General features: G+C 28.4%; 1 protein-coding gene across 3 annotated transcripts in view; it reads left to right on the forward strand.

Annotated features, from left to right (window-relative positions):
* Positions 1–13,121, forward strand: part of LOC129988365 (acetoacetyl-CoA synthetase-like) — a 34,368-nt gene extending 21,247 nt beyond the window's left edge. For all 3 annotated transcript variants that reach the window (XM_056096574.1, XM_056096575.1, XM_056096576.1), the window contains 7 exons: positions 1,431–1,553; positions 3,736–3,849; positions 6,126–6,251; positions 8,853–8,922; positions 9,334–9,392; positions 11,562–11,764; positions 12,887–13,121. In XM_056096574.1, the coding sequence (XP_055952549.1) occupies positions 1,431–1,553; positions 3,736–3,849; positions 6,126–6,251; positions 8,853–8,922; positions 9,334–9,392; positions 11,562–11,764; positions 12,887–13,024 (833 nt within the window). In that variant the 3' untranslated portion in view covers positions 13,025–13,121. The remainder of the gene's footprint in view (positions 1–1,430; positions 1,554–3,735; positions 3,850–6,125; positions 6,252–8,852; positions 8,923–9,333; positions 9,393–11,561; positions 11,765–12,886) is intronic.

Consider the following 13,121-nt stretch of genomic DNA (forward strand, 5'->3'; position numbering starts at 1 on the left):
AGGAAAAATATATGAATTGTTTTAAGTTGAATTTCTCCAAAAAATTAACCCCTTACACTCGGATTAAGGCGACTCTCACTCGCCAAACGAGACGGTGCATCATTTTGGCGTTTTATTTATTTATTTATTTTTCTGTTTTAATTGTGGCAAAATGACGAATGGTAAAAAGACGTAGATTATTTTTTCGGGGAAATTCAACTTAAAACAATTGTATACATATTGTCACCTAGGTTCTTTAGTGTGGAACTCAATGACACACACAAGAGGTACAGCTAAACCAATTTATTAACTCAACTCTGAACTCAGAACACAGTGATTGACAGATCTTCTGCTTTTATACTAACAGGGAAAGTTCCAGAATACTTTTCTGGAGACAGTAAGAAAAGTCCAGAACACTTGTCTGGTAAACTAAAGAAATGTCCAGAATCTTCTGGTACATGAAATAAAGGAAAACATAAAATCAAGGAATTAAATATTTACACAGACTGTGAATCGCATTGTCTCTAGCGGGATTCAAACTTATGATCTCTTGATTAAGAGACCAGTGCTATGACCATTCGGCCATGGGGAGTCGACTGTCTCTTTTCAATGCGGCAATATTTATTTTTGGAGCTATAAACAAACCCTTGTATTAAAGGAATTATTATGCATAGAATTACTTATCAAAGTGCAAAGAGTTAATCTACAACATGTTACTACTCTTTAGGTATTTTGAACAATCAAAATTATAAAATTGAATAAAACATCAAAGTAATTCACCACCTCGAATGGTACCCGAGTGGAGTCATCCGACTGTAAAGGGTTAATTAGGATTATGAATAACAATTAAATTAATATTTTTTAATTAAATTATTCCTTTTTCATATGAAACTTAAGAATAATTTAGTAATGATTTAAAAGTGGTTTTAAATGTTAGAAAATGTTTGTTATATTAGAAATTTTAATTTTATAATAAAATGATTGATTCTTTTTAGCTTTAACTTTTTTATTAAAATTTTTGTAAAGCAATTTTAAATATTAAAACATCAGAAATTAATAAAAACACTCATTTATCCCTTAAATTTAGGTTTGAATACGTGTAGAACATATGATTTTCTTGTTTTCAAGAGTCGCAATTAAAAGTTACCTTATTGAAATCTTAGCTCGATGCTCCGTTTTATATTGTAGGACCACAAAAATCCTAGAATTTTTTTAATGCTTCAATATTATTGCAAAAGAATAATTGTGAGTTAATTATAAAGAAAATTATATTGGTTTATTAACACAAAATAAAAAAATAATAAAATGCCAAAATTTCTGATTCCGAACAAAATTAATATAAAAATAATAATAAATGAGTTTCAAATTTTGCTGTTCGATTTAAATTTTAATCCTTTCTAAATTTTTTTTATTTATTATTGAATATAATTGTAGTGTTTTCTTCAATTTAGCGGAAAGGCATGATCTGAGCCATCTTAAGGCTGCTATGGCAGGAGGAAGCATTGTAAAACCTCAAGCATACGACTTCTTTTATAAAACTGTCAAGAAGGACATATTCTTTTGCGCAACTTATGGTAATACAAAAATTTATATAAGTGCATTTAATGGAAACATAAAAATTAAATATTTATAAAAAAAAATCTTTTCTGTTGAAATTTCTTATAGTGTTTAATTACAAAATTCAATTGGAAAAAGATAATTTTGTTTTTATTTATATAAAATTATTTTTAAAAACTATACTAAAATTTAATTTGAACTCTCAGCATCAATTTCTTAAATTGATTTTTATAATGTATCAGCCGTTAGACTCACTGTTTTGCTTGCGCCTATTTAATCTATAGATATGTAAAAAGAAGCAACACATACGTATTTCTAAGTTGGGCAGTTTGTGTATTCAGCGCATAAAAGATTTACATCTTAATCTCCTAATTAATTTTTATTCTATGTATCCGGATAAGCCTTTTTAATGTAAATATTTGAAGTAAATGGAGCTTTTAAGAAATTAAATTTAACTAAAGTTTTTGCATTGTTCCGTTTTGGTTTCAGATACATAAAAGTTTATTTTTCTCGAGGCACCGACTGATTGGAATCTCTCTTTAGCAAAAGAGAATTCACTAATCAATGAAGAATTTCAAATGATGTTCACCAAAAATTGTTATATAGGAAAAATTTTGAAAGACTATATTGATTGGGGATGAAGTTTCACATTGTTTTAGCTTCTAGTATCTTGATCTAATTCAAGATTTTTCTAATACTTGGATACTTCAAACAGTGCAAAAAATTACGTCAATTTCATTTATTTTATTACAAGAGGAACAAAAGAAAGACATAAATTCTAAATTTATTAAAGAGGGTCGCAGCATTAACTCCTTCATTTAAAAGACTTCAATAAAAGATACAGATTGCAACTATATACAAGTAGCAATTTTAAAATGTACCAAAATGTCTATTAACTATTCGAATTTATATGTTTATATTTATAATTTATTTAATATTACATCTTTTATATTTATAATTTATTCAATATCACATAGTTTATGATTTATTTAATATTACATGTTTATATTAATAATTTATTTAGTATTACATGTTTATATCTATAATTTATTTAATATTACATGTTTATATCTATAATTTATTTAATATTACATGTTTATATCTATAATTTATTTAATATTACATGTTTATATCTATAATTTATTTAATATTATAATTTACAAATAATATGCAGGGTGATTCAAAATTCAGCATAGACATTGTGAACATAACAAGCCAAATTCGAGTAAGAATACTTCGTCGTATTATCCAGAAAAATGAATTAGAATGGTATTCATCAGTGTAGTAGTTGAATATCAATGCAAATAAATTTAATTTTCAACTGCATATGAAAAATACACTGAAATTTACAAATATCTGAAACTGTGTACATGCTAACTATGACGCATGAATCTCAGTCGCCAAGAAATGTCTTGCATTTTCAAAAGATAGACCAAGAATTTCCGGCATCTTTGTAAAGCACTTATTACTGTGAATAGTAAGAACTTCAAAAAGTTTTTGTGAAATGCAAATTTCACAAATGCATGTTTTAGTTGGCGATCTAAAATATCGCCAACTAAAGGGGATTTGCCATTTTTGGATCTTCAAGCCTCTTACCTCTATTAGCACAAGATACTTAACAAAATTACAAGAATATCTTTGCGATATTTTGTGGTATTCACAATATCGAATAGCATCACAACTACATCATAAAACATCTTGTGCTAGTTGATATATTTCAGATGGATTACTTTTAGCGTTAAACTCGTTCCCACCATTAATTCTAGATTATTTTACACTTTCTTCTTTTTTTTAGGAGTTTATACGCTGCATTTTGAATTAGCATAGTCACATTGGGACTATGGTAATTCAAAATATCGAATATGCAGCTTATGGTGTGAACTACCATATAGTCACATCAGGGTCACCTCAAATATGAGGATGAGAAGCTCCCGGCATGGTGAGTGGTGCTCACCATCCGGGTGGGTATAGAAATGGTGTGGGGTCGATTACTCTCTACGGATGACGGGATATGCTTTCCCCGGAAGGGTTGTGCCTTGGCCGTTGATGGCCTTTTGGTCTCAATCTAAGTTCCCACCAATGCTATCACGACGATTCGGTCACTTAGATTTTAATTATATGCCTCTGGTGAGTCAGAGTAGTTAATGTGTGATTATCCTCTATGTGATTTTGATCACGTATATCTATTTTCTTTTATAGGTAGCACAGAAGTGACTGGAACTTGCATCTCTATGGAGAAGTCAGTGCCGATATATCGAGGGGAGAGCCCGGTTGCTGCGATAGCAGTAGATATGCAATGCGTTAATGAGAAAGGTGAAAATATTTAATTCTTCTAAATATTTATTTTACAGAAAAATTATTTCAATTGAGCTGGTTGTATAATTAATGGATACATATTACATAAATGAAAAGGAAGGCCCTTTCTAACACATAGAGTGTCAAATCTCAACAGCAAGTTTAGTTTAGTTTAGTTTAGTTATATTAACGTCCCGTTGTAAAGCAACACTAGGGCTAAAGCAACACTTGGAACGGACCTCGTCATTTTGAACCGGGGTCAGATGACGAGGACGACACCTGAGCTGGCACCCCCTTCTCCACACCACGCCATACCATACCATACCATACCACACCAGCGGGAGGACGTTTGGCAATGACGGATTTAACCTGCAACAGACCCCCTTACACGACGGTTCTTCGGTGGAATCGGGTCTCGAACCTGAAACCCTACGCCTCACGAGTCGAGACCTTACCACCATTCCACCGCGGCCCACTCTATAGCAAGATATTGCGACTATGAAATTATACAATACCTATTTTAAGCTACACAATAAAGAACCATGGCATTTTTGTGATTTTCAATATTTATAGATGTATTCCTTTGTTAGGTTATCAATATTTTCAAATTATTCATTTTTAGTCATGATCAAGTGAAGTTGATGCCAGATTCCTTTAACCAATTTTTGTAGATCATAACATACTGAAAAAATTCCTCTCGGCAAATTGGAAGGCAAAGATAGATTCCTTTACATCTGAGTTACTATCTAACAACATAAATTTGTGATGTTGGAAGCAGTCAAAATTAAGACATGAAAATCACTTTTCCCCACTAACTCCTAAGATATTGCTGTTATAGAAACACTTTAACCCTTTCTAGGGCCGTGGGAAGTATGCTTCCCACAAATTTATCAATCTTTGTATGAATTTATGTAGGTTGGCATAAGTTCTGACAAAATTTTTTTAGAAAGACAGAAACTTAGATGCTTTAATTCTTTATCTTACACAAAATGATGCGTTTTTATTTGATATTAACTATTAATTAACCAAATTAATTAATAAATCAAATTAAATTTATCTAATAAACTAAATGAATCCCTTTTCTTATTCTAATTTCAAGCCAAAAAATATTTTAACATAATATGACTAGAAAAAAATGGCTCTTCAAAGGGTTAAATACAAAAGTTGATGGTTTAATGAGGCGCTAATTTCGCTAAATGAATTTATTTTTCTTTCTCCAATATTAAGAAAGTTATAGTTAGATGGGTCATTCCAAACTCACCGAGATTGTTACATTTCTAACAACATATTCCAAGCTGTTTAAAATCCAAACAAAATTACTCTAGTCATCCTATTCATAAGATAAATGTTATAGGCAAAACGCTAAGCGTATACTTTTGAACGAAGGGTGGTTTTGGGTTCTATAGGGACCATGATTGGTGAAGAAATGAAGAAATTTTCCCGAGGTCTTGTTATGAAAACCATTGCAATAGTTAGTCTTCCTACAGGAATGAATATATATACCTAAACACTTGACTCACTGCAAAACATTTAATGTTAATCAAGATATGGACCATTTAATATAATCTTATCTTGAATTGGTTATCCTCCTATTTTATATACAATCTTTGGACCGTGATTTCTAAGCTAAACATTTTTGTTCCAGTGACAATCTAATGAATTAAATTCTTTATTTCCTTCACTAGATTGATACCAGAACTAAGCTATTTTAAATGCCATACGTATATTTTTTATAACATTCTTTTCAGTAGTTATTCAGTTGCTTGAAATTTTTAAAATCTCATTTGAATCATAAATCTAATAAATTTAAGATGAGTTCCCTTTATCAAGTATAGATGGCAGCACAGTATTTAGAGATCTTAATTACACATTTCGTGTCTTCTTTCTTACAAAGCTTATTTTTAATATAGATTTGCTGCTTTAACATTTTTTCGCCATTGCACTCTACGTTTTTTTGATCAGTAGGAGCTTTTTTTTTTATTTGCAAACCTATTGAAATCGAATACGGATAATTGATTATAATAAAATCTGCAATATTTTCACTTCTAGGATTTTGAGGAAATTAGTGGAACGATATTAATAAGCACTGTTATAATTTAAAGCTTTAAATTATGAAAAAGTTTCAATTTCTTAAATATAGATGGCGACACTAAAAATAGGAATACCACTGAAAAGTATCTATTATGTATCCTTCTCTTTATTCCAAAGGTTATATATATATATATATATATATTGCATTCATTTATTTTCTATCATACCTTATACATAATTTTGAAGCTGTTACTTTTTTTCAGGTGAACCCGTCGAAGGCGAATATGGAGAACTGATTATAGCAAAGCCTGCACCATTTTTACTTCTAGGATTATGGGGTGATACAGACGGATCTCGCGCTAGGAAAAGTTATTACGAAAAATTTTCAGGTCATTACAAACAAATAATTTGAATTTATATATTACAGCAATATTTTAGGTAAATTATTTAAATAAGAAAGTTATCGACAACAATTCAGATATCTTCTGTTCAAAGTAAAACTGCGGTTTTTTTTTTTTTGTTTTTTTTAAAATAAAGGGGTTGATAAATGATATATAGGTGATTTTAGTGCATCAAATATATCTATAAAGGTGGATCATTTATATTACAAATAAAATATTTAGATTTTCTTATTTATATGTGCCGTCAGGCTCAAATAATTTAAAATTATATTAAACTCTATAATATATATTTTAATAAATATATTGCATTTTGAAAGCTTTAAAAAAAAGCCTTATTTATCATGAAGCTTAATTTTTCTTCATATTATTGGTCAAAAATATATACAGAGAGAGTACAAAGGATGGACCCTATTTTAAAAAATCTTATTTCCGAAACTACTGCACATATTACAATAAGTGATACATGAATTTGAAGAGAAACATACCTATTTTTATTCAGTTACAAATGTCCGATGTATGACCCTCTTGTTACACATCATACGCCCAATCTGTAATCCAGTTCGTTCCAAACATTTTGTTCTAATAAACGAAATAACATAAAGAAATCAATAACGAATTTAGGTTTAGGTGTCGCCATCTACAGGACAAAATTATAAATTCAAAAAATATTTCATTTCATTTCAGTAGAGGTCGCTTTTCGCAAATTGATATTAAACTAAATAATTTTAAAAAACAATTTCAAATGAAAAAATAGGAATGATTTATATGCCGTGTGAATCAATAGAAGTATTATTAAAAGTGTTACAAAGTCTTATTTTTTTTCTAATCTTTTGTTCCAGTTAGTTATCTATACTTATAATAAAGCTCAATGTGTGTGTGTGTTGCCGCTCTACAGGCCAGGTCATTTGACATACAGCTATCAAATTTGTTACATGCATACCTTAGAGGTTGGGAATGTGCACCTGGGGTCCCTTTTTTTGAAATTTTAATTAGAATTTTAATTATTAATTAAAAACTAACTTTCCCGCCAAAAATATCTTCCATTTTCCCCAGCGGCAAATGAGTAAGGCTGTAGTTTCTTTTTTCCTCCCAAAAGTAATGAGTCCAGGGTTAACATTTTTCGGCGGATTATTTCAAACGATTCTGTTTATTTTCTTAATGTTTTATGCATTTAAAATTAAACATTGTTAATGAATCGATCTTTCAGATTCATTCTGAAGTACTTTTGAATTAAAATAACACAGAATAAAGGAAATTAAAAATGTATAATCTGCATAGCGTTACCCCAACTGGCGTAGAAAAATTCACGCATTTGCGTTAACGTAACTGGCAAAGAAAATTCACGCATGCGCACTGTGTTCTGATTGTTGCCATGACAATCGTTATGAACGGATGATTTAAATTATTTTTAGGTTAGTTGCATGCTTTTGTAAGTAAATTGTATTTATGTTCGTTATATATTTTTTGTATATGCTTATAGTTTTAAGTACATCGTTTTTTAAGTAGTTTTTTTAAACCTGTTTTAGACCGATTATTTTAAACGATTCATTTTATTTTCTTAGTGTTTGATGCATTTAAAATGAAACATTGTTAATGAATCGATCTGTTCATGACGAATCTGAGAAAATTTTGTTGAGAAATTCTTGAGATATTACATAAATTAAGAAAGATATTCTTTAGTGCCCATAAAGTTTAAACGCTCAGTGACTCTATTATCAGTAATCATATTATTAAAAAAAATCAGTAAATTTCAGTAAAAATTATTATTATATTAATTGCAGATTAGTCATTTACACTTTAATTTAAAGCATACATTCTACGATTGATAACAGAAAATTAGAGAGATACATATCACGTTATGACTAAAGGCCTTTATAATATTATGAGTGAATTATATGACTATCAAAATTTGAAGTTTTAAAATATTTTGCTGAAGAATCTATTAAAGTTGGAATTGCATAAAATATTTAATTATTAAAATTTTAACGAACATTAAGATTGGCGAACCGGCTGGTCGCCAAAGGCGGCTAGTATACCATAAATGCCGAAAACGCTGTCAGAACTTAAAGAACTCATTCAGAACCACTGGCAGAGTGATGTTTCAAAATGTTTGGAACGAACTGGATTACAGATTGGACATATGCCATGTAACAAGAGGGTCAAACATCGGACATCTGTAACTGAAAAAAAAACTTGGTAGATTTCTCTTTAAATTCATGCATCACTTATTGTAATACGTGCAATAGTTTCGGAAATATAATTTTTTTAAAATCGGGTCCATCATTTGTACTCACTCTGTATAAATAATAATGCATAAAAAGATAAATAAAAACCAATTTTTTTATTTAATTAGAAATCTCATCATCATATTATTCAATTGCATTCTATTATTCGTTACACAAGCTTTAATGCAATTTCAAATATTGCGAGCTTTATCTCAATGATTATTTTGAAACTACGTTGAATTCACTGAAGCCATTCCTTTTATATAAAACTAAACATCTTATCCGATCTTACTTTATCCAATGAATTATGGGCATACGAGAACGAAAAGTATATCAGTTGATTCTAACTTTTTTTTCCCCGCAGGAAAATTTGCAATGGGTGATTTTGCTGTTGTTAATCCAGTCACAAAAGGATTTGTTATCTGCGGGAGAAGGTAAAACCAAGCTTCCTTTTTTGATATGTGTGTGTGTGTGTGTGTGTGTGTGTGTGTGTGTGTGTGTGTGTGTGTGTGTGTGTGTGTGTGTGTGTGTGTGTGTGTGTGTGTGTGTGTGTGTGTGTGTGTGTGTGTGTGTGTGTTAATTTTTCTTTCTAAAAGTCAACATAACTTCATTCTGCGTCATTTCAAAAGAAAATTTTTATATTCTTAAAGAAAATAACTAATTTTTTTAAAAAATACAATGTGATAATTCACAGAAAAAAGTAACCATCATTTTCTTACAAAATTATTTGTCCTAGTTTTGATCACTCATATTTTGTTCAATTTTGTGGAAATTCATAATTTTTTTAAAACTTCATTAATTTTTTTAATAGATTAATCTTTTAAAAAACAACTTTCAATTTTTAGTGATGATACTCTAAAGCAAAGAGGCACACGGTTTGGTTCGTCAGAAATTTATAATGCAGGTAAGTAATTTTAATGTAAATATTACTGATAATAAATGTCTCTTATATTCTATAATATGAGTTCATCGTCATATTATAGATTATTATAAACATATTATAGATCTATTTTAGGAAAGTTATGGTCCTAGGTTGGCATGTTATCTGTAATTTACATCATGCTTATATACGGTTTTTTCATCATCGATATGACGTGCATGATGAAAAAAAAATCGTTCAAAATTCTTCAAAAGGCAGACTTAAATCCACAACTAACAAATTTCAGTAATAGATGTTTAATTCTTGTGCAGGAGATCCTTCTTAGAAAGATATTTTAAATGTTATTGGAGTTTTAATTAAAATTTACTCAATAATTTAACGATTTTCCTCAGTAACTTCGTAATTATTATTATACAAAAACCAATCATACAAAACAGCAATTAAAAAAAATGGCCATTTTAGTAATTTGGCTATTATTATAAAAAATTGTACTAGATTTTGCTATTATTGTACAAAAACCAATCATACAAAACATCAATTAAAAAAAATGGCCATTTTAGTAATTTTGCTATTATTGTAAAAAATAGTTCTAGATTTTGCTATTATTGTACAAAAACCAATCATACAAAACAGCAATTAAAAATATGGCCATTTTAGTAATTTTGCTATTATTGTAAAAAATAGTTCTAGATTTTGCTATTATTGTACAAAAACCAATCATACAAAACAGCAATTCAAAATATGGCCATTTTAGTGATACTGATTTTGATCCCACATATTTATTTTGCTAGTTTTAATAAATTTCTAAAATATTTTAAGAGAATTTATGATATTTCTCATTATTTAAAATCCTTTGTTCTGTAATGATGCGCGTTTGGATAATATGAAATAATTTTTTCTCTGTACGTTATTGCTGCTATATAATTACGAATAAATTTAAAAATAAAGACCAATAAAGCCTGAAACATTAACATTCCACAATGTGTAACTAGATCCTCGCCCGTTTTTTCTCTATGAAATTTCAAATCAACCAAAATTAATGAATTCACTATTCAAAATGCTCAGAAGTCTTAAACAAAGATAAATAACAAAAAGTTTTTAATATTAACAACTATTTTAGGAAAAGCTGCTTTATTTAATTAACATTAAAAAATTATTGATATACTAAACATTTAGAAACAGATACCAAGTAAATTTTACATTAGCAATATTTTGAAATATATTCTGCTGCAGTTTTTAATAAAACAAACTTTTTTCCCCAAAAATCGAATATAATTTTTTAAAAATATTGTTGCTTTTAATGCGATATAAATAGAACTCAAAAGTAGGTACTGCTTCTACTGTACAATTAGATAAAATGGGACAATATTTTAATTCTAAAAATATTTCGGTAATTGAAAATAACAGCATTAGTTGTTTTCTCTTAATGGAAGACAAAACTGCAATTTTAATACGCACAGATTACATTTTTAATTATTGGTTGATTCAGTTTATTTAAATTTGTATACCATTTTACAACAATATGAAGGATATTTTTGATGGATTATGAAATGTTGAGTCAGCTACAGAGGATAATATTATTGTTATTATAATTATATTGATGGTTTCCACCCTATTCCTATAAATTAAAAAAATCAAATATTTCTAAATTTCAGAAAAGTTATCATTTTGATTATACTAAACATGACAAATACTGTATAGAACTAAGATATCAATTTCAAAAATTTGGAAAATTGCCTTATGTTATTTCTTAATTCATATGGAACAATTTGAAAAGTCGAGAGGTTAATATACTTTTTGAATTTCTTACATATAAATCAAAAAGTAATCAATGAATTTTGCTGAAATTATTTTTAAAAAAAATCAAGGCAATTTCAAATAATGATTGTTAAAAAGAAAAAATAATACTGAGCACCCATAGTACTCTTAAATGCTAAATATTCATTAACATGATAAACTAGTCTCTAATTTGATTATGAATTTGACGTATGTAAACATTTCTTGGGGAAAGGATTTTCTACTCTTTGTAGTTTTTTGCCTATATGATGATACTCGTAACTCTTCTCCAGTGAAGTCAAACGCTTGTTCCCTGGTTTTAGCCCGAATCTTAATGAATATTTATTTCCTTGTCACAAACTATATACCAACATTATTTAATTTAAGGAAAATAAACAGGGATGTTTTCCTTTTCAGTGGATGTATTCGTTGAAGTTCGGGACTGCATTTGCGTTTCGCAATATAACAAAGACCTAGATGAAAGAGCAGTACTTTTTCTCAAAATGAATGAAGGCTTCTCCTTTAATGACGACATCGTAAAGAGGATAAAAGAAGCAATCACCAAAGAGCTCACATCCGCACACATACCAGACGTTATACTGGAAATTCAAGACATTCCTGTAAGACATTAAATAGTCCAGTAATATATTTATTGTTTTTTATCGCCATTTTATTTCCTTATTAAATTGAACAGCTTATTTATATAACAAAAACTCAGGATATTTCTTCAAATCGTTAAATGGTTTTGTATTGCAAAATATTACTTCTTTTTTTACTTATTATATCCTAATCTTTTACCAACATTCATCATCACTATCCAATCATATCCTATTCTTTTACCAACATTCATCATCACTATCCAATCATATCCTATTCTTTTACCAACATTCATCATCACTATCCAATCATATCCTATTCTTTTATCAACATTCATCATTACTATCGAATCATATTCCTTTCTTATTCAACATATCTTATTCTTTTATCAACATTCATCATCACCATCCAATCATATTCCTTCTTCATTTATTGTACAGCAATGGCCCTTACTTTTATTCTAATTTAACATAATTAAATAAAAAAAGAATATTATATAGAGCTTCGTACATAATATTATATATAAGAAACTCTGGATATGTAAGTAAATCACGTAGTATTCATATAATGTAAAATATCCATCATTATTTTCTTATTCATTGTATCAACAAAATATATATTAGTAGCATTATATCGTTATAGTTATTGTATCATCATAGAAGAATTCAGAAGATTCCTCTAAGTCACCAAATATTTCCGTAACGAAAAGTATTTACCCCTCAAAATTTAATTCATTATTAACAGTTTTTCTTTGTTTTATATTTATTGTATGTAAATAATTATTAGCTATTTTTATTTATAGAAATATCAATCGCCCCCTTTTAAAATAATTAAAAATGCTCATTAACACGATGGAATTTTAAAAATCAGATTGAAGATATTTAAAAAAAAAAAAAAAACTTACTTAAAATTCTTTTTGTTTGAACAAATATTCTTTATTGCAAATTTTAAGATATTTCAAAAAATATTTTACAATTTTCTGAAATATCAGATTTTTATAATTGATTGATTCACCTATTTAGAGTATTTCATCAGCTTATAAGAAAATTAAATTTATTTCAATACGATTCGAACATTTTTTATGGCTTGTTATTTTTTTAGTTAAAATTATATGAATAATTTCTTGCTTATTTCTTCCAATGCAGTATAGCATCAATGGAAAGAAAATGGAAATAATTGTGAAGAATATTATAAACAAGAGACCATACAACACAGATAACGTCATGAATCCAGAATGCTTGAAGAATTTCTGTAATATACCAATACTGCAAGAAGACTTTTAATGTTTCCTCATTCAGTTGTATTTTTTTCAACACATCAATTCTAAAAACGCAGAATTATTGGATCTAACCGCTATGTACAAATAAATTTTCTGTTAAA

This window comes from Argiope bruennichi, chromosome 10, assembly GCF_947563725.1.
Source record: "Argiope bruennichi chromosome 10, qqArgBrue1.1, whole genome shotgun sequence".
NCBI classification, from domain to species: Eukaryota; Metazoa; Arthropoda; class Arachnida; order Araneae; family Araneidae; genus Argiope; species Argiope bruennichi.